At 41.5% G+C, this 22,320-nt stretch overlaps 1 protein-coding gene across 1 annotated transcript in view; it reads right to left on the bottom strand.

The window, feature by feature from the left end:
* Positions 1-3,268: 3,268 nt before the first annotated feature.
* Positions 3,269-22,320, bottom strand: part of ZDHHC8 (zinc finger, DHHC-type containing 8) — a 22,258-nt gene continuing 3,206 nt past the window's right edge. Inside the window, exons 2-10 of the mRNA XM_008949717.1 lie at positions 20,894-21,051; positions 17,595-17,767; positions 16,855-16,957; positions 13,518-13,609; positions 11,649-11,781; positions 10,635-10,752; positions 9,795-9,904; positions 5,797-6,833; positions 3,269-3,440 (exon numbers count right to left, since the gene is read on the bottom strand). Of these exons, the coding sequence (XP_008947965.1) occupies positions 3,269-3,440; positions 5,797-6,833; positions 9,795-9,904; positions 10,635-10,752; positions 11,649-11,781; positions 13,518-13,609; positions 16,855-16,957; positions 17,595-17,767; positions 20,894-21,051 (2,096 nt within the window). The remainder of the gene's footprint in view (positions 3,441-5,796; positions 6,834-9,794; positions 9,905-10,634; positions 10,753-11,648; positions 11,782-13,517; positions 13,610-16,854; positions 16,958-17,594; positions 17,768-20,893; positions 21,052-22,320) is intronic.

Here is a 22,320-nt window from a genome sequence, read left to right as displayed (position 1 = left end):
TACATTTATGAGAAAATAGCTGCTGGTTCAGTGCCTGGGATGGAAATGAGGCTGGATTTGCTGCATGCAATCTCCTGTTAACAGTTCTGCTTAGATTATTCTTTCAGAAGATGTGAATAATTTACTCCAGGCTCTGTGCACTGAATTATATGCAAACCTCAAAAGAAAGAAAAAAAGAAACAAACTTTGGTACCATTGTAAACCTATTAATAAGTCAAATGTCTCTGAACTGTGGGCAAAACTACTCACAAAATATATAATCCTTACATCTGAACCTGTAATGACACAGTGCATTCATTCTCTCTTCCCTTACCCTATGTGAACTACGTCAAAATAACCCTGGATATTAGTGCTTTATACACACAATACTGTGTTTAGTCTTACTGAGAAATTCTCTCATGAACTAATGTAGTTAACTTCAGAGGCTCTTTGGCCCTTCAAGTTCCTCAGTAGCTTTTCGTTTATAAATGCTCAAAGTGGAGCATCACTGGGATGCAAATCTCAAATATTACATTGGTGCAAATTTTCAGCCTTGCTTGCATGAATTTCATGTACGTATTCAAAGATACATGATAATATGTGCCCTTGTCTAGCTCTCCAGCCCAAATTCTGTGTGTCTCATATCACTTCTTCTTCAGGGCTTACATATGGCATACATTATACTTTAAAAACAAGTAAAGTACGTCTTGTGATACTCTATGCACCAGAGTGAATTCCAGTCCTTGAGGAAGTACTGCATCTTCCTGAGGAGTTAACATTAGGGTAGAGTTGCAGATCAATAACAGTTAAAGATGGAAGAAATCTATAAGGCCATCTGGTCTAGCCCCTTGCCCCTGCAGGCTCACCTCTTGCAGAATTTTTTTTTTAAATGACCTGTCCATATATAGTCTGACTGTACTAAATAGTTAGTCTCCAATACTCTGCCTTGGAAGACTATTTTGCTGCCCCCTCCCCTCCATCTTTTATGCCCCCTTCTAAATGTAGACCATTGGTTACCAGTGACAACCCTTTGATTTACCTTTGGTTTTACAACTTTAAACTAACGTGTTTGTAAAATTCTGATACTCAATTTCTACTTCATTGCTTAGCCAGTGGCATGTTTTTAGCCCTTTAAATGTTCTCATCAGTCAGCCCAACCAGTTTTCTAATATATATTGCTCCATCTGTACCTGATCCAGTTTGCCAGCATCTTTCTGGTACCGTGGTGCCTCCAACTAAACTACATTCTCATGCCAGTGAGCAAGTCTGCATAGAAAGACTATTGCTTCTCTGCTCTGCAATGTCCCCCTACAGTAGGCATTTGAAATATCACCAAGGCAATAAAATGCACACTGATTTCTAGTTAACTCTCTCACAACGTTGGCCTGTTGCAGCAGCATTGCTTTCCAGGTTTTGCCCTTCAGGCAACATAGAGCATTACACAGAGAGATGATTAACTTTCTTATGCTCTCTTCAACCTTTCTCTCCAAAATATAATGTGATATACAAGGGCCATAATAAGCATGTTTTGCAGCAGATGTCAGGATCTGTGAAATTAGAATATAAATTTTAACCAGGCAAAACAGAGGTCCATATTTGCCTTCTGAAATAATTAATCTCAACATACATGAAAACAAGTAAGATGTTATCAAGACATTCTGAATTGCTACCCAATATCTGAAGAGCTCTCCTTTATAGTCAAGGATTAAAAAGAATTCAACCCCTTGAAACAAATATCCTGAAAAGTTATGAATTTAGCTCTCCAGACAAAACTATTCATCAGGTGGGAATCTGAGGTTTCATATGCTGGCTGGCTCAGTGACAAATAATCATTTTTAGTGACTTTGGCAACAGTCACTCAGGATATTCTTAATTACACACATGATCTGGTTAGTTAGCATTGGTCCAGATCTCAGTACTTTTGACTTCTGAGTTGGCAACTGAATGGGAAGGAAAAGGAAATAAGGAATGGAGGCAAAAAAAATTCCATTTGTCCCAAAATTAGCTTTGTCAGAGTCCTTGTATTTGTGACGGAAGTAATGCAACCCCTTCTTAATTTTTATAGTAAAGTTGTCTTTAAATCCAACAAAGTAAATGTAGTTTTCTGGACACAGGAAAAGAAAAGCTCAGAATGTTAAACAGACTTGACTGATATTATTTAAAAAAGTTGTTCCCCAGGGGAAAAAAACCCAAATGGAAAATCCTTTGTCTAACAGTATTGAAGACCAGAGGGAATGTGCTAGTAATTAGGCAGACAGAAAACATATATCCTTTAGAAGTACGCTTGGCTCAGTTACACACACTGTGAATTCAACAGATCATGATAACCTTGCTGCAGGATCACACAGATGGCACCAGAGCAAGGCAGTAAACCATGTTATTGCCTAAATCCAACAGGTAATAAGGAGGGTGCAGGGAAAACAGCTGACGGCTGTTTAAAATATGTTCCCATCCAAACATTTCCTTTCCTTTCTGCTTGGTTTTGTTTCTGAGTCAGAGAAGCCTTTAAAAACGAGAGGGAGCAAGAGGTCAGAGTGGGAGATCCTTCCAGGTGTTTGGGTCCTTTTCCACACGAGACGAACACACGCGCACGCACACACACAACTTCACACACAGGGAGGCGAATGGCAGACAGTGAGGAGCTGCTGTTATCCTTTCTTCTGCTCCCGTCCAGGACCTGGGAGGCTTTTAGAGACAACACAGCACTCATGGCCCAAGTGCCCTTGCCTTGCTCCCTCCCAGGAGGAGGAACTGGCCTGCAATGCCTGGGGGACACAGCAGTTCTCGCAGACCCAGACTGCCCAGCACGGGAAGCCTGCTTTCCACCTTGGTAGGAAAAGAGCAGTTGGACCTCTGACTCCTGTTGGACACACCGCTGGCCAGAAGAGCTGAGAAGGGTCATGGGAAAAGCTGAATGATCCTGGACTGACTGTACTTTTTTCACAGCACGACTGGTACACAACAGGTTTGTTGGACAGACACACGCACAATGGCTTTAGCGCTCTTGCATGAAAGAAATCTGCTCTGTGGTTGTGGTGTTAGGTCATAGCCAGTTCCCGTCTGTCAGTTCAGGAAGAGTCTGATGGACTGTACAATTTTATTCCCTCAAGAATAAGGCTGCAGCTGGTTTTTGGCCAAAAGAGAAAGATGAAAACAGAATAAACCCAAACAAGAAAAGGAGAGTGGCCAGCTGCTGCTGCTCCTTCTTTGTTGTTATTTGAGTCTTCACAGTGCTCCTAGCTTCATGGCTGGCTGAGTGGATGGCTCTTTATTTTTAATTAATTTTACTTTACACTGAAATTTCATAGGTTGTTCCACCAACTCCAGACACCTTCTTAACATTTGAGTGTCTAGCAGGGCTGACAGGCATTCCCTGGGAACTTGACGTTGAACCCAACCTGGATATTCCTTTTGGCTGTCCATTTATTTTACTGTGAGGTGTCTTCAACTGCATGTCATCCCTGCATCAAAACAAATATCAAAAGATGCAACGTTAGTGACCAAAGTGTGATAACAGAATGGCTTCATTCAGGATAAACAATTGTCCCTGTTACCCAAAAATACTCAGTCAAGGGAATAATCTGGTTGCAGCCAATATACTTGGTGAAAAGCCACTGAAATGAGAGAATTCATTTGGCCAGTAGGCTAGTGGATCACACCCCAGTAATATTTGTTCATTTCATGACTTGATTAAATGCTTTGTTGAACCAAACTAATGGTATAAGCATTTGTAGGATGCAGGATGGTTTAACTGTCACCGATGTTGACCTTAACCCAAACTGTGTCTTACAATCAGAAAAAAAAACACTCAGAAAAAATACTTTCCAGTTAAATATCCAGTTAAACAGAATTATGTTGCTCATCTCTGAAAGACCTAAGAGAGGTGAAGCGTAAGACCTCTTTATGACAGACGACACAAAGTGAACGAAGTCAGGCAGCACTCTAGGATGCCTGTAATTAAAGACCATATTCCAGATGGACTCTTTAAAATAATTTCCTTTCTTACGACCTGCTGCCAGGGAGCATGGACAACAGGTTTTCCTCAAAAGATCTTTTAAATCTAGGCCACTACACACTAATGCTTAATGTGTCTCATCCTCAAGACTCACAAAGTAATTAGATAAAAGCCTAGCAATGAACATGTGTACGTTCTGGAAGTGCCAGCACAACCAGGGCCAGCTGTATTCTCACATCTTACTCCTGCACAGTGGATGTCTGCTTGGGTTTGCCTCAGTCTGAAGTTTAAGACTGGCGCATGCCAGCAGCAATGACTGGAGGCTGAAATACCTTCCAGAAGGGAACACTTTCTGTCTGCCTGAGCTATTTCAGACCACCCTGACTTCTTCTGGAGGCCAGAGGGTTTGATGGATTAACTGTATTCAAAGGGCAATTTCTTTACATGTGTCTGCAAAACAAAACAAACAATCCCAGATTTTTACACAGCTCTTGATAGGCTCAGAACAGCTCCAAAACTAAAAGCACTTTTTATGTGGCAACCTGGTCTGACAGCTGTAGCCCGGAGCTGGAGCAGCAGGTCCATCAGCTCACATCAGCCTGGCTTCTGCTACGCGTTCTCTGTGCCTGCACTAGAGAATGGAGCATCTGAACCAGCAAAACCCACACACATAAATATGGAAATACAAAAGTGCCCTCTTGTAAAACACTGCTGTATCCCCCAACAGCCAAAATATGCAGGGAACAAATTCTACATTTGCCTCAACGAAGATTTATAAAAGCCCTAATTCAGTGCTGAAATTCTTCTGAAGAACGCAGTCTGCCTCCTGAAACAAGGCAGAAAGGAGCAGTTAGGGGGAAGGGCAGAAGGGAAAGTAATTTGTAGTGTTATTGACACAGAAAACATGCCATGTTTACAAAGCACAGGGTGCCTGTGGGAGATTTATTTCACTAGGTAAAAAACTTCAACTTTTTAAGCTATTTATTTATCTAGGTACTTGACTTGACTTTAGAAACTCTGCAACATCCTCTGCCATAGTATCATATGTCTGTAACTTTAATATCTAATGGGATCTGCTGCTATTTTAATAGCTAGACTACTTTTGTCCAACACTGTATTTTTTATTACTCCAAAGAGCTGAAATGAAGTGAATTTACAGGCTCTACATTTTAAACAAGCACAACATAAAAGCAGTGGGACCAACAGGCTGATAGCATAACCAAGAACCAGAGAGTACCACAAGGCAAACAGCATTTCATATCAGCATCTTTCCTACAGCAGCAGCTGAGACATTCAGGTCTCAAACAGTGGGCAGAGAGGCAAAAGAATGTTCAGAAGTCTTTGTTCACTGAAACAGACTCATTTCTTGAATACATATGAAGAGGAAAAAATGGCTGTCTACCTCCTGAAAGTTGGGTCTTCCACCAGTAGACAAATCGCCTTAACAACTACAATACACCTGAAGATATTGAGGAAAAACTTGCTGGCACTACACCTCGGGAGACCTATAAGAATAGCTCTCCACATTTCAATAACTTTCTCCAAAATGTTGGTTTAATACTAGAGTGAGAAACTTGGGACCTTAATCAGAGGAGAAAATAGTTCAGTAAGTGCCAGATGCAAATAAAACTTAGATATTCCTGATAAGCCCTCCAGCCCCTAAGATGGCTGTAGGATCAGGTACCTCCTTCCAGATTTTCCAAACCCTATGCTCTCCAGAAGGAAGAGAAAGAAAGGTAAGACAGAAGGAAAGAGGGAGAGAGGGAAGGCACAAGCATGACCTGGGTCTTGTCTCCAGCAAAGTGCTCTGCACCTGCTTGCAGACAGCCACATTGCTAAGCAGCACATGAAGCAGTACGTACCTCTGCGCTCCCACTGGCTGCACCTCGGTAACTTCCACAGTGTTTACAAAGGAGACGGCCTTCGGGCCTCCGTAAGAGGGTGACCTAGGCAGCCCTGTGGGGGACGACGGGACCTGGTGGCCTGGGGATTTGTAGGAGCCATTGCTCACCCTACCCTGTAGTGCTTGATGGGATTGGACATTATTATTGGCTAAATCAGCTTGCAGAGAGGTTGTGGAAGTCCTTGGTGCTCTTGTCATTGCACTTGAGAGTGAAGAGACTGAGGACTGCAGTATAGGGTTCCTTGTGCTAAAACTGGTAGCAGCCATCAGATTGTCTCTAGATCCAAATCTCATCGCCATGCTGCGTGGGTCCTCAGAGAGCGTGCTGACTTGCTGAAGGCTGTAAGAGCTAGGGGTGTCATAGACACCCGAGTCTGCAAACACTGAATCGGGGTGCGAGTGGAGGAGCTTCTCCCTCTCTTCCATCTCTTTCCTCTCCTGGATAGATGCCATAATGGTTTTGGAAAGGTTGTCATAGCGGACTGGGGAGGGGTCTCGCTGGTGTGGAGCGGGACCCCCCAGCACGGGGCTGAAGCTCTGGGGTGGCTGGCGCTGCAGCTCGCTTCCCCGAAGATGGCACATTTTGGCTGATAAATACGGGGAGTGGTACCCCACGGAGCTGACCGCAGAATGGGCGATGCACTTCCTCCCCGAGGGCGACATGGGGTTAAGCAAACTGTCGTACGAAAGACTTCCATTTCTGTTTGACAGGGAATTGGGAGAAAAGATGCTTTTGTAAGGGGTGGAGGCCGTCCCTTCAGACTTTATTGGGTGAAGGGGCACTTTATCTGTCCCTCTTCTGCCAGCAGATTTCAGGCTCAGGGACCGCGAATTGATGGCGAAGGAATCTATCTGGAGTGGGGAAGACTGATAGGTCTTGTGGAGAGAGCTCTTCCGGTAGCTGGGGATGTCCAGGCTGGGTTCGGACTGGTAATCAAGGCTCCTGCCATCCTCTTCTATCAGAGCCCCCTGACTGTGTCCCTCCTGCATGGTGATCTAAAACAGAGGTAAATATGAGAAACAGAAGCCAATGACAGGTGAGTACAGACTGGCTCTCCATGGTGAATGCACGGGAGGAAAAGAGCTGGAGGTCTTCCTTCAGACTCTCAGCCCACCTGTGATGTAGGTTCCTTATAAGGACACTCCTATCTCCTCTTCAGCATATGGATAAGAACCTTAGAAGCAAGGAGGTATTCATAATAGTGCTAAATAATATTGACAGTAATAGTTATGTCAATACATGGACACTGAAAATGCAGAATGAGAAACTTCTAAACTGAGACTCAAGTCTCAGTCAAGGTAAATCAGACTGCAATCTGATAACATTGCCCTTGGAAAAAGCACATCAAGTTTTCTACAAATAGCTCTTGAGTCGAGGGATGTCTGGTTTTGCGTGCTGAGTCAGAAATACTTTAGGCTTCATTTCAACACACTGGGGACCAGCACACTCTTATCCACTTTACTCAGAGCTATGAGTGTTCAGCAATTCTGAATTTCTGGTCATAGGCCTTAAAAATGAAGCACCTAAGCTTAATTATAGCAGAGAGGGTCCTTACCACCATTTAGACAACAAAATGAAGCAATTTTCTCTTTTTTTTATTTACTGCATAGGAGAGAGTGGCCACATCAGAGAATGAAATATAGGCTATAATTTATTTATGCACATTGAAAACAGATAGGACATCACTTTGTTTTACTCTATGAAAGATTGCTTACAGTTCTGTTCACTTAAAGTGCCATTCTGTGCTAAGCAATTAATTTTTGCTCTTATTTATAAGGAAGAGTTTGCCATAATGCAGAATAAAATTGCTACACTGGCTTTGCAAACAAAGAATTATTATCGGTCACATACTTAATAGAAATGCAGTCCATGCAGTTTGCTCTTTATATAATTTCTTTTAAAGGAAAATTATAAAAAAAAAAGCCTAACTGGAAAAAATATGTTTTATTATGATTTTTTTTCCCAAGTTTTTTTACGTTGAACTAAAAGATAGGGAAATACAAAAACCAGCTCGCTATCTTCCAGAGCATGGTGCTAAATTTGGCCTTTCCTGGAAAATGGAAAGCAAGTGACAGCCTGCAAAGGAGGAGAAAGCAATGACATAGCTTATATTTGTGCTACTTATCCTTGTACCCTGATCCCTCTTTCCTAACAGCTTTCATTGCTTAAAAGCAGAATTACATTGAGAGGCTGAAGAAAAGCTACAAAGAGACAACATGATATTCCTCACACCAGCCAGTCTCTTTACCTCTGTACCTTATACTAAGATGTGGCTTGGCAAACAAATACATCCGATCCTATCAGCTTGCCAAGTGAACTCATTTTTCTAATATTCCCATTTGACTACTACAAAGTTGTGACTACAGTAAAATCAAGCAAGTCCACAAAGCTGATTGTATGCACATGAGTCAGCCTATAGTAACAACGGCTTCTTAGGTGAGGACTGAAACAGCAATCCTCAGAGTGCAGATGCTGTGCCCTGTTATGGTTTCATAGCACTGCCCAGTCTCCTGGCCTAATCAGAACCCACCCTGTATCTGTATTCCATCTATGGCTAACTACTGAGCGAAAACAAGATTGCCTTCCACAGCTCTCTGACTTTGGCATCATGACCCAAAATACTGTTGCTTACACAGCTCAAAATTGCTAGCTGATGCCTGTAAACAGAATATTTTGAATTGGATGCCAAGCCATTTTTCATGTAATAAAGAGAACATGATAGGATTTTAAACTTTTTGGATACAGTGAACACACTGTTGTTCTTGTGCTCCCTTTTCATAAGCCAGTCTTTTCTTCATTAAGTGGGCAAATACAGAGAATAAGATTTACAATTATTGTAGTAAGACTAAAACCCAAACTTGGAAGCTGGAATTTCACCATCACAATCTTTTTTTCCAAAACAAGAAGGATACTTAAATGTTTTCTTCACCATTTAAGGAACATTCTGTCTTATTCCAGTGTTGCTGCAGTCAATTATAAATCTCTGCTCTGTTCTCCTTTCTTTACTTATAACACCCCTCGCTTACTATTGCAGGGGTGACACTGGAGGACCTGATAAAACTAACTGTAAGAAAACTGCATTGCGTGTGGTATGTGTGCTTTAAGGGTATCTCTGCTGGTGTGTGAAGACTTGGATACATATTGAAAATATACAAGTTAGACCAGTGATTTTCAAACTGCCATTCTCAGGTCCTGGAGGGCCAAGGCATATTTGCAACAAATCCATGACAAATAAGTGAGAAAAAGAAGCCAAAAAAGCCAATTAGCAGTGGGCTTAGTTTTGCATTCTGCTTCCAAAGCGTAAACTGTTTCAAAACTCCTACGCAAAAACAAAAACAATCAAAATTCCAGAGCAAGTCTCTCTAATCCTTTGGACTTCAGTTTTCTTCACAGGAGGAAATGATGGCAAGTGTTAGGAAGGTTTGTTTTCCATATAACCCAAATGTGCTGAGAAGGTGTTAAGGAAGGTCAAACATGAAAAATCTTCCATTAATTTCAACTAAAATATCTCTTGGGATGCTCTCAAAGTTCTTTCTGTTTTGCAGGCTGACATCTTAAGGAATCACTGAGCATGTTGTCTTTTGGCTAAAGGGTCTGATCCAGAAAAGTGCTAAACATGCCCAGCTCCCTCTGAAGGGAATGCGAGTTGGCACCTATGTCAGGAGAAGCCAATGGGAGGTGACACTTCTCAGCATCTCAGGATCAGGCTGTGACACTAGTAAAGCAGCAGTGCATGCCTGTCAGCAGGACAGACGTGTTGAGCTCAACAGAGGAAAGCTGCAAAAGCAGACATGTTTTCATAAGGAGCACAGTGAAAATACACACTATTGCCCAACAATGCTGAGTGTTGTTATTTAGTTTTACATTTTGACATTTGCTAGAGCCCTGTGGTGCATTTATCCTCAGCTCCATGTTGCCCACTGTTGCTAGGAGCAGATTTTCCCAGGCTCACTCACCTGCTCAGCCGTAGCATGGTAATGGACTTTGGGATTGTTGCTGAAAGCTGGTCGATACTTGTACATGGCAGGTGTAGGAGGGCTGATGAGTTTGGGTGAAAGGCCACCTTCTGTAAAAGAAATAAACCCAAAACAAACCTTTCTATTGAAACCTGTGGACAGAAAGCTGTCATACCCAATTCCTTGCTATCCACGGTCCTCTGCAAACAGATCTCTTCTGGAAAGAATAAAACTTGCAGTTCTTTTGTGCAGAATTCCACCAAAATCAAGAGGACCCCCTCTCAAAATAACACTACCTTGCTGCCAGATCAGCAATTGAAAGAGAAGAAGAAACAAAGTACAATACATGAAGTGGGGTGACATATTTTGGTGAGCAGTGTGTCACAATCTGAAATACTGGATTTTTGGATTGAATTCAGCTACTAGTTTTGTCTGAAAAAAAGAGGAGTTTTAATAGCATCGAAGCTTTAATTTCATATTTTCATAAATGAAATAATTCTGTTCATAATGCCTAAGCATTTCATGATAATATTTCTGGCTCCTTAGTTCAAAATGACATTTTTAATTTAAAAACTGATGAAAAATTTAAGAAGGGGTTTAAAAGGGTTTAAAAACTCTGTGAACTGATATGAAATAGCCAACATATGCTTGAATGAACCACTTCAAGATGACTCTTCTCTGCCTTTCCTGCTATTTATTCCTCTAGCCCAGGGCTCCTATAGATAGGAAAAAACCCTTCACCCAGATCCCATTACTATTTTGAAAGAAGACAAGAGCCTTTTAGAGAGGTTGAAATATTTTCTTGTTAATAAAAATAAATCACTGATCATGCAACTGTACCTTCACTGGTCCCCAGTTGCCCTTTTAGCTCAGAGTACTTGCTTGGATCTCCTTTGGGTGGGAGAGGTGGTTGGACATCCATACTTTTATCCTCCAGACCTTCCAGGCTAATTTTTGACTGAAAGTGACCAAAGAATCAATCATTACCTGCAACTTGGTTAAATAACAGCATGTGTCAGAGTGCTGGTTGTACACAGAACAAGAACTACCTACACCTATCAAGACAAACATGATTTAGCATCTACTGCAGACAAGGACTGTCATGTGTAAAATTAGCATTGTGGTAACAAGCCAGTATAATTTGAAATGCACTATCCTAGGCTACCTGGCATGATAAGTAACATTATCATCACACTAGTTAATATGTTATAGAAGGCTACAGTGTTTTCTAGCATTTTTCAGCAATTTTCCAGGCAGCTCTAGCTCTCAGTGAGTAACTATCCAAAGACAAACTATCCACAAAAAACTTGCAAGGTGGCTTCTTTTGAAACCACTGTTTTTATATAAATAAACCAATCTGTCTCTCTATTTCATGCCAGGAGAAACTGAAAAAAAAAGAAGAGCAGAGGAGAGAACTCAGCTTCTGAGCCAATATTCCTTTCCCTGGACCACAAGCCTTCCTGTAGTCTGGAAGTTTAAAACCTTCTTTCAACAGCTGACCTGGTGGTACGAGGCTTTCCACACAATGTTAGGTTTGTTAAAACTAATTTGAACACCAAGAGGTGGCAACTCTTGGGATAGAAAGTAACTATTGCAAATAACAGCCACATTTTCAAAAAGATGCCCAGAGGCTTTCTATTATAGAGCTGCAAAATGGGCTGTTACTGCCTCAAGAGCCGCTGTTACTGAACCTGGGTGACTTTCAGAGGCTGAAGTATATAGCAAGGACTCAAACTCTATAATTTTCTCCAAAAAGTGCATAATCTGAAAGAGATTTTCAATGACAAATTCAATCCCAGACTTGATAATGCTCAATCCATGCTCTTCAAAAGCAACACTTGAAGGCTGCCTTACCTTGCTCCGGTTGAGATTGGCTTGGATCCCGTTGTCACTGATCTTCACTGTGATCTGACGCTCAGATAAATCAGGTCTGAGAAAAGGAGGCTTCACACTCACAGCTTGCTTCTTCTTGGGCTCAACTATGTACCTGATTAACAGTCAACAGTTAATAAAATAAACAATAACCTAAACCCAAGGCATAGATACAAGAAAATCTTTCTGCTTCCAAGGTATGATTTAAGGGTATGTCAGAATCTAGATAAGCAAAATCTATTTATTTCAATGGACGTAATAATTTAAAAGCAATAAAAAGATCAGTGGGTTTTTAGTGAGCAAAAGGAAAGGATGCATTAAAAAAATCAAGCAATTTTTGAAGCACTGATGGGCAAGAGCACAGATCACATAGAGAAAGAGAGGCCTGCCACCAATGGAAGTGATTTGCCAGCTCTTACCTAGTTAACACGGAACAGCTTCCCTGCGGTGGAGGATGGTGACCGGGGGAGTAAGACCCAGCACATGGGGAGTTAACATGGAGTAGATGATGTGCTGTCAGTTCTAGTTTACCACACAATGACTTGTTTCTGTAGCATGTTTAGAGTGTTCCAATAATTGGAGGTAAAAGAAACAGACTGGCCTATAGGAGGCAACAAATCTAAAGGGAAATGTCTGACTTTAGGTATCTGATTTCTTTCCAGTGGACTAGAATTCTCTAAGTGCAATTGGGCAGTGGCTGTACAATGCAAAATATACACACAAGGCTTCTCTGTTTGATCTAGTGAATAGGCCATTCTAGTAGTGATGGCTCAATGACTTGATATACAGGACAATTTGAACAGGTCTTCACAACACATATTTTGCTTGCTCAAAGTCTGAGAATAGCCATGACAAAAGTACTCACACCCCTCTCTTCACAGTATTGTCTCCCAGCTTCTAATATCTGGATCTCTTAAAGATTGTTGACCCGATTTTCACATTTTGATAAGTTTAAGAAGCAGCTATTCCAGTGTCTTCATGTTAAAACATGGGACAGTCTTTTAGGGCTTATTTGTTGCATAGCAGAGGGGGAAAGAAGAAAGCTCAAATAAGTCTCCCTGTAGTACGATTATTAGCTTGTACTCAATCTGGACAGCTCAGCACCTAGGATATTTATACTCCATCTGATCGATTGCATTAAAAACCTGATTTCAAAATGTGAGACGATAAATCCATTTCCACAAAAATAGAAAGCCATAAATAAAATCCCAAGTTCCATGACGTAGACCTCATTGAAAATCTGTTTTATGATAATGACAATGCCAGTGAGATTGAAAACCACAGCAGCCTTAAATTAGATTTAAATCTTAAGGCGAAAGGCTGATTTTAGATTCCTTCTTTTTCTTCAGCTGACTAGAGTACCTGGACATTGACTGTAAAGTGCAGAAATTTGTGCTGGGAATATAATAACATACAAAAACTTACCTTAGAATCATAGAATGTTCTGAGTTGGAAGGACCTTTAAAGGTCACCTAGGTCCAACACTCCTGCAGTGAGCAGGGACATCTGCAACTAGATCAGGTTGCTCAGTCTTGTTACCGAAATCCACTGGATAAACACGTTGATGAAGACATGGGTATCAGCTCTTAATGTGATTTGACATGCTCATTCCAAATAAACATTTCTGGGATGAGGGTTATGAATTACATGAAGAAAGAAACTGCTCAGACAGGTTACAGCCACGCAGCAGTGAAGCAGCTATCACAGAGCTCTGACTTCAGGAGTGTTTTGCTTTACTTGCCTGTTATTTCATCAGTGGTCTCATCACTTATGAGCCCAACCAAGCACATTTTCTTCTGTCCCAACAGCTACACTACCTCCCTCATTTCCAGTTGAGAGCGTTTCTCTTACCTGGGAGCCAAGGGGCTGCAGAGAACATGTTCCACATTTCCACAGCACCCCCGGGTGAAGGGATTCACCCCCCCGCGGAATTTACCGGTCACCTGGAAACATATTCAGGACAGCACTCAAATCTCTAGTTATGTAAAAGTCATCATCCAGCCCTCAGAAAGCCAACAACAAGTATGCCTTGTTCTGACCCTACTGTCCTATCCAAAAAGATTGTTTTTCTTTTGCGTGCTGTACCTCTCTGCTGCTCTAACACACCACCTCCATCAGCTGCTTCTAGCGAGGAGACACCAGCTAAAGATCCCTTCCCAAAAGGGCAGCGAGCTCCATGTGACTGGGTTGCCAAGTGGCCAGGCTCACCTCTCCATGCTGCTTCTGCATTAGATTCCTGCCTGCTGTCAGACAGACATCCTGTTTTGGTCCTTTCATTCCTCGGTCACTTCCACTCCTCTGCCTTGGCAAGTCCTCTCCAAACAAACAGGAATACCAATTCAACATTCGTAATGTTGGATGAGAGCAATGTTTCCTCTCAATCAGCATCCCATCCCTAGCAGCAATCAGTATGAACCACTGCCTCGTGCAGGAGGGTGCCAGGAACTCCCTGGTGATTATGATGTTTGCTTGGAAATGAGCTAGTTTAATAAAAGCCAAGCCTCATTAGACTGGTAGGATCCATTCAAAGCTTTATAAGCATTATAAAGGGTTTGTACTCTGCAGGCAGATACTTGAAAGTAACCATATGGGGATAAATGCCAATAAAGCCAGAGAGACTAATAACGGTTGCCATTAAAAGCATTAGTGTTGCTGTTTGCAAGTAATGCAGTTTAATCAATTCATAGTTCTGATCTAGCAACAAGATCACAGAGTACCAGAAATACTTTAATTACTTGCACATAAAATAATGATGATTAAATGAGTTTGCACTATACTATGCTGGCCTCTTTGATATAACATAAAACTCTTTAAAAGGCCAAGAGACAAATGTTGGAAGTTGTGAGTGTTGGAAGAGTAACCTGATGACTAAAACATGGGCCTGGGACAACTGGCACATCTGCATTCAATCCTAGGCTTAAGATGACTTCTGCCAGGTGCTGGCAAAGCACTTCATATATCTGTGCCCATTTTCTCCAACACAATATGAAAAGAAAATTTCTCAAACTTGCAGATTACACTACTAATTATACCAATTTGGCTTCTAAAGTAGTTTGAAACCCACTGATAGAATGCACTCAGAAGGAAGGATATTTATTTACTCTCTTCAGAAACTAAAAATACCAAGATACGAGCAGATGTTGGGTTATTTTGATTCCATAAAAGACTTTCAGAGGCATTCAGAAAGCTCACAAACATCTAAATTCAGCCACTATGCACTCCTAAATCACAGTCTGCCTATTATGAATGCTCAAAACCTACCAACTGGGATGAACAAATACCAAAAATAAATGGTAAAACACCAGAAATGTCTGTTCCACTGGCCTATAAAATGTACTGGGAAAAGAGAACAAGTGTAGCTGAGCATACTGTAACTAGAAAGCTGACAGCAGATAACCAAGAGTGTGAGAAAAAAATGAATCAATACTGAGACTGCAGGAGAAAAGTGAGTATTTCAAAACAGTGGCAGAGGCAGTAGCAGATCTCCTATGCATCACTCCTGGTTTAGTGCTCTAGCTACTAAGATATGCTTCCTTTGAAAAGGACCTGAAGACTGGGAACATCCATCCTGCTGTTACAGATAGACAGTACATAAGATTAAACAGAAATTAAGACCAGATTATATTTAATTTTCAGAAAATGGCATGGGAAAATAAATTAATCTTGAGTGGTTTGGTATCTCAGGGAACCAAACCAAGCTAGGATGCATTTTCCAATAGTTATATCAAGCACGTTAAATGCAAAATTCTCATCCTTCCTAAATGTTAGCGTAGCCATAAACACAAGAAGCTATATTTTACTTTTTTTTTTTTTTTTTAATTAAAATTTTTCCTTCATCTTCAGCCTAACATTTTCATGAACAGTTTTCATCATTGCACAAAGACAAGCCTAAGGCAGCCCATGATTTGGGCTAGGAGACTGAAACCCCCTGGGCTTCACACTACTATTGTTAGCGCTATCAAATCCAATACTTGGTCAAAATCAATTTTAAAACGAAGAGCAGTGGATTCCAAGCAGGACAGAGAAAAGCACTTAAAGATCTACAGCTACGCCAAGCCTGCTTTGTTCAAAGACCACGTTCGGCAACAATTCAGAATGACTTCAGACTCTTTGCTTATGTAAACCTCCCACACTACTCTGGATAAAAGTTTTTATTGTCTCTAGTGGGATAGAAGACAACCTCATCCCGGTTTACAAAGGCCTGGCCTCAGACAGATGTCTTCAAGTCTTGCAGTCTGCAGAGCAGCCATACGAGCTATGTAAGCATGAAGCCATCAGCCTGCAGAGCAGCCAGAACTGCACACTGCCCAGCAGGAGCAAGAGAGTGCCCGTAGGTGCAAGAGCTGTAAAAATGCATTTGAAAAGAAAAAAAAAGAAAAAGTTAAAAAGAAGTGTATAATGTGGAAAAAAAAAAAAGTGAAAAAACCTCACAAGTGTGAGGAGCACTTTGGAGGTGGGGCTGTGCCAGGGCGAAGCAGCGGGACGCAGCCCAGGAGCCAGCCGTGGGAAGGCGGCCGAAGTGCCGTGTGCTGCCGGGCGGCACGCTGCGTCTCCCTGCGCCCAGACCCCGACAACGCTGCTGGGTCTCCATCACCCACCATCCTACTGAGCTGCACGCCCACACGGGGGCTGTGGATTATGTATGTTTGAGTAAATGCAGGGGAACTAAAGTTTTACAGGCTTTTTGGCACAAGATGTCATGTTGGCGTTTGGAGAATGTGTGTGTGCACATACACATGAGAACAAGAGTGAGACAGAGAGCTAGCTCACTCGGATGTCACTATGAGCAGTGTGGGTTAGCTGGGGGAGCTCAAAATACCAGGAGACAGGGCAAAAGCATGATTTAATCTTTCCCTTTCATTCTTTAATTCAATCTCACGGTTTGTTCAGTCTGACTCATAAAGTTTGAACTTCTGGAGTTGAAGAGACTCACTGCATAAAACCTATTTCAAGGCCACTGAGCAGATTTTAAATGGTAAATAAGCCTGGGATGATCCTTTGTGGTTAGAAGGGGAAAATCTTTGCATGTGGTGCATTCAAGAAAACAATCTGAAAATAAAAACCAAGTAAAACTACTAAAAACTAGGCCTACAATAGCACCAGTAGGAGTGTTGCTGCTGAGAGCTGGATCATTTACCCAGGCTGACCTGCTGACTTCCACAAACACAGAGAAAGGATTGCTTCTTACCTGCTCATTCGTGGTGCGCCCTCGGGCCACTAGAACAATATGGAAGCCAGTGAGACCAATGACTGGAATAAAGAATAACCCGGCCACACACATGACAGCCATTCTGTATCCAGGAGTTAAAGAAAATGGGGTGAGTGAAGGGAAAAAGAGGCTATAAAGGAGAGTGAGAGGAAAATGAGAAAAAAAAAATACTGGAAATAGGGAGGGTGTCCCTCACCTTTTATTAGATCTAACTAAATTATATCTCAAAGTTCAGTCCATCTGCTACTAGCCTGGGTGTGAACTCATTGATTCTGGCCCTACCTGTCTTGTAAAGACTGTTCTGCACTCATCTATCAATGAGGGTAGCACCCTTCAAAGCCAACAGTGCATGCAGGAGGCAAACTCTGCTTTAAAATAGAGTAATGAGGTTTTAAATACAATAAAAAGAGTACCCAGCATTTTAGAGTCACACCCAATTGGAATTAAAATTTGGGAAGGCAACATAACCTTTTGCTGCGTTGTCATGGCAAAGACTGACATAGACAAAAGATCAGCTATAGTATTGGGGGTAATTGATGGTTCCATAGGTCAGATGGGTACAGAGAAAATTCTGCACTAAGCATTTACACGAGAAGAGCAACGGGGAATAAGGAGAGGAGCAGATCTCCACCAGTTCCAGGAGGACAAATCTTCAGATGCGTTCTTTGACATTTTCCTCAAAGCCACCTTGAGTCTTGACAGACCCAAAAGAAGGATACGTAATGGTAGTATGAGCTGCTCCCAGCTTCTCCATGTGGTTTAGTACAAAGATGAGCCCGAAGGTGAATACTCCAACCATGTGTGTACTTAAGGACAGCAGGAAGAGAAAAAAATAGCGGTAGTTCCTTCGTCCTATGCAGTTGTTGACCCATGGGCAGTGATGGTCAAAATCCTTGTAAAAAAAGGGAGACACAGGGAAAAATATCAAATGGTGAAAGGAAATACATTGTCTTAGAGATAAATCTGAACCATTGTCACAGAAAATGACATCAGGCTAGTGATGCAGCTTTATAACATGCTGGACTCTTTGGTTTCCACTATAGATGGAAAGGTACTTGAGTGTTTACAGGGTTTGAAGACAGCATTTAAAAAATAAAAGGCTATTTATCTGCTAGCAGCAGAACCACTACTTTTTTATCATCCTTAGCATGAGAAGCCAGTTAACAAGGAAGTAGTTACAACCTAGAATGTTTTGAAGATGCAATACTGCTGCAGGATTCTCTGTTCTACATTTCTGAATTTATACATCACAAAAGATACTTCTTTACTGAGGAGGTCCCCAGAGAAAAGCCAACAGCATGATAAGACACAGGGGAAGTTCTGCACAGCTTCATTAATAGCTATGAACCCCAACCTGTTTGTCTCTGTCAAAAATTCCAAGTCCCTCCTAAAGTCAGGTCCCTTTTAACAGGAGATTTAATAATGAGGGCAAGTCAGAGACACCTTTCAAGTGCTTTTCCACAGTTTTATAAGCATGTAAATTCACTGTCTTCAATGAGATTATTCTTGACATGAAGACAAAATCAGGTGCAAGAAATAAACCTTTCTTATTTCTGTGTTCTTCAAAAGAGATTTTACACACTCATCACATCAACAAATGAATTGTTCACGCTTTGCTTTGTGGTAATGCTGTTTTTAAACACTCCTTAATGATGAAAAAGGGGTTTTGTATTTTTAAGTTTTGCGCAATGTGTTTAACGAAAATTTACAAAATACAAGAAAATGGATTAGAGCTTTCTCAAAGCACATTCGAAAATGACAGGGACAATTTAATAAAGACAATTTCAGGCTATATCTGAAATGCTGACATAGCATATGTCTGTTATGCAAATCTGGTGTAGGCAGTCCAAAATAGCTATGGATTATGAAATATATACCCACTGTATATAAGTACCCACTGCAAACAGTTCAGTTAAGCAAACAAAAATCTGACTACTCTTGTCACAGATTAATTTTTGGGTCCCTCTAGTCACAGCATGCTTTAGGTTTTAACTGATTTTAGTTCTGCAACTGTTGTCAGCTTTTGTTGTCTGTTTTTATCAAATTAGCTCAAAAGTTTTATATTTGGGAGAAGAATTTTCATTGGACATTCTAGATGGACTGTGAAACGATGTGAATTATGACCCTGAATGGGTTCCACACAGAAACGCCAGTAGAGTCACTCCTATCACTGTCTCCAAGCTCTTCTGGAACAGACAGGTGAGTGGGAAATAAGCATCACAAGAATTAATAAGGCATGCAGTTTAAGACCACGATTTATCGATTCAGAAGTCATCAATGCTTTTTGCCTATACCCCTCAACAGCAGTCATAATTTACTTAACCAAGGAGAGCTTCTTACTTGCCCACCAGAACAGTAAGGAACATTCAGCTGATCTGACTACCAATAAAAGTTCTGGAGAGCTAGGCAGAGTCACCTTGTGTTTTGCTATTTTATTTAGGCTTCTTTTGGATTCTCTCCCATTTTCTTTTCTGCTGCAGAACTGACTCCCTTGGAAGCCTTCTGGCAGCATGAAATTGCAAGTGTTTATACCAGTGAGTTTTGAGCAATCTGTATCTGAGAAAATTTCATTTGCTGAAAATGAATTTTCATGCTGAGCCACTGGGGAGGGCAGAAGAAAGAAATTCTATGGGACAACTGAGAATTTCCCATCATCTAAACAATCCTCCCAATCTAGAATTAGTGAAAACATTTATGTTTTAAAACTAGGAATATACAACCCAGTTTTCTACAAAAAATCCAGCTCCATTCAACACTTCAAAGCAGTCTAAAAAAACCCATGTGACACAACTGATGAATAGCTGTGACTGTTCCACTCTACCCAGGGACCCTGGCAGGTCTTTATTCTCCATCTTCTCAAATCCTGCATCCTCCTCAGGTCTTCTGCAACAGGACAGCCTTGTCCTATTTACCGATGGTTACTAGGCACAGCACTGCTTCCAAATCATTAGAACTTAGATATATATTGCCCTGAAGGAGAAAGTGACCGACAGAAGATAAACCAAATCAGCCTTTCTCTCACATGTAGCTGTGCTGCTTCTTTGGGACTATTCCCTTGCTCATGGCAAAGAAGATTAGGACAAAGATGGTGTATGCAGCATTCCAGCTGACTCTGGTATTTTTTCTCTTTCTGATAAGTAATTCCTTTCATTTTAATGGCACAGCTGAATATATTTTAGACATATTAAAGATTTCATCTTTCTATTGGAAAAAAAATAGACTTTGCAGCAGAAATGATCCTTAAGAAGTGGAATTTTTAGCTCAGCAATAAAAAATTCCCCCTGGCAATACACTGCTGTGGATACACAGCACTCTGTACTTACGAGTATGGGAGATGTTTATAGCCCAAAATCTCATCTTACTGTTTGGGGGTTATTTTTAAAAAATCCTGTGTGCCTCACCAAGACCCTAGGGCAATCAAGAAACATGAAGTCCCATAATTTGGAGTGACCAACATTAGAAACATGAACGAGTTCATGCTGTCAGCTGGGGTGTTGACACAAACACGGGGTCCTTCCATTGGCTGAAAAACTACTTGCTGAATTCTGAGTTTGGTTTTCCTCACATACCATTCTAGCTTCTCTGCTTGTCCACTAATGTAAGCACTAGTTTGTTCCAAATTAAATTGTAAGCCCTAAGCTCAGACATGACAAGCTATACTGGTTCACTCTGAATTTACTGGTCTCTTGAACTCAGCCTTTGCATGAACTTTTCCATTCACCATCTTTTTACATTCGTAATCCCTTAGCTACTTTAAGGAAGACATAGCCACAGTTATTTATTCTAGTTATCACTGGCAATAAAGCTGACATGAAACATTGCATATGTAACACACATCATAATTGAGGGCTATGCTTCAAACGGTACTAAGTAGTAAGAGTCCATCAACAAGGCTACAGCTGGGAACTTCCAAGAACTGAAATACCGGGGGAAGCACCCAACTGCATGTCTCCAGTAGTATGTGCAGCCCCACGGCCGAGGCAAGGCCAACAGATCCCGTGCTGGACAGGCCAGTTACCTCGACGCAGTTGTCACAGACGCTGCAGTGGGAGCAGCGCGGAGGGCGGTAGAAGTGGCAGGTGGCACACCACTTCATCCGTACTTGGATTCCTTTGATCTCCACGTTCTTGTAGAGCGGAGCTCGGAAGTCGTCATCTTTATCTTCATCTTCATCTGCTGCTCAATGCAAAACTAAGAGTTAGTGTAAATAACAGAGGGTAAAGATAAAAGAGCTAATCCAGACAATGCCCTGGACACAGGGGTACTGAGCGGGCCCTTGGGCTTGTCAGAGAAATAACAGAGTGGTGGAAGTGATGACTTCAGAACAGGTTGTCTGGGCTGCAGAACACTTTAGTGATCAGGGCTCATTTTATAGGCCTATAGGAGGGTTGTGCAGCCTTACTCATGAGCCCCTGGACAAAGAGAGGTGTTTGAGTCTTGCCTTAGTCAGTATTTACAACTCAAATGAATGAGGTGAGATACAGACTGAAGTCAAAGAGGGGATGGAAATCACCCAAGTCCTTGCTGTGAGAAGTTGTACCACATGCATTTGGGATTCATTCAATACTAGCCCACTAGCATGTAAGGTGAAAGCAATGATAACAAACATTAGAAGAAGGTTGTGCTAGTTCAAACCCCAAAGATCAACCCAGATTACACTAAGCAACAATGATTTGGTCAGCAATCTAGTGCCAGCTCAGAATCATCCCAAAGACCTGCTGCTCCAGGGATTCTGATGCCCCAGTGAGACAGACCATTCTGAAGCAATTTGTGTGCCCATGAAAAGTCCTTGCACCAGTGCATACCTCTTCATAGCATATCCCATGCTCACCTCTTCATAGCATACCCAGAATGCTCTTGCTTTACCAATCATACGTAACTGGGAAGATCTTACCCCTGTCAAAGGCAGCATGGTCTACTCATCTGAGCACAGGACTGGGAGTCAGGAAGCCCTGTGTTCTCATTTTCTCACTCTGTGGCCCTGTGCTAGTCATTAAGCCTCTCTTTGCCATTAGTAAGATGAGGACGACAATTTCACAATCATCTTATTAGGGACAACATGGAGGGCAGATGGTTTGTCATCTCAGCTAAGCACTGCACTGTTTAGGAACAGAGGCCATTTAAAAATAAATGCACAAAATAAACCCAGTCCTTAATAGACAAATACATACTGGGAAGAAAAGGAAAAAAAATGGGACTGACGTTCATGAAAGTTTATCTTTTATTCTAGATTACTGTGATCTTTATTTGTTTCCTTTTGACAGAGAAAATTTAAGAAGTTCACATCTATTTAACACCTGGTTAAACATTATAGTGCAGCTGGCATTGGCTGACTGGCTCCAAATTAGGTGGAATTTGATAACAGTGTCCCAGCGGGGCATCAATCACTGTCATTTAGTTCTATATTAAATCTTCTCTAGATGTGTTATCATGATCCAATTTCCA

The sequence above is a fragment of the Merops nubicus genome, unplaced genomic scaffold (assembly GCF_000691845.1).
Source record: "Merops nubicus isolate BGI_N331 unplaced genomic scaffold, ASM69184v1 scaffold46781, whole genome shotgun sequence".
Classification (NCBI taxonomy): domain Eukaryota; kingdom Metazoa; phylum Chordata; class Aves; order Coraciiformes; family Meropidae; genus Merops; species Merops nubicus.
The sequence above is the reverse complement of the archived record's forward strand: the minus strand, read 5'-3'. Positions and strand labels throughout refer to the sequence as shown.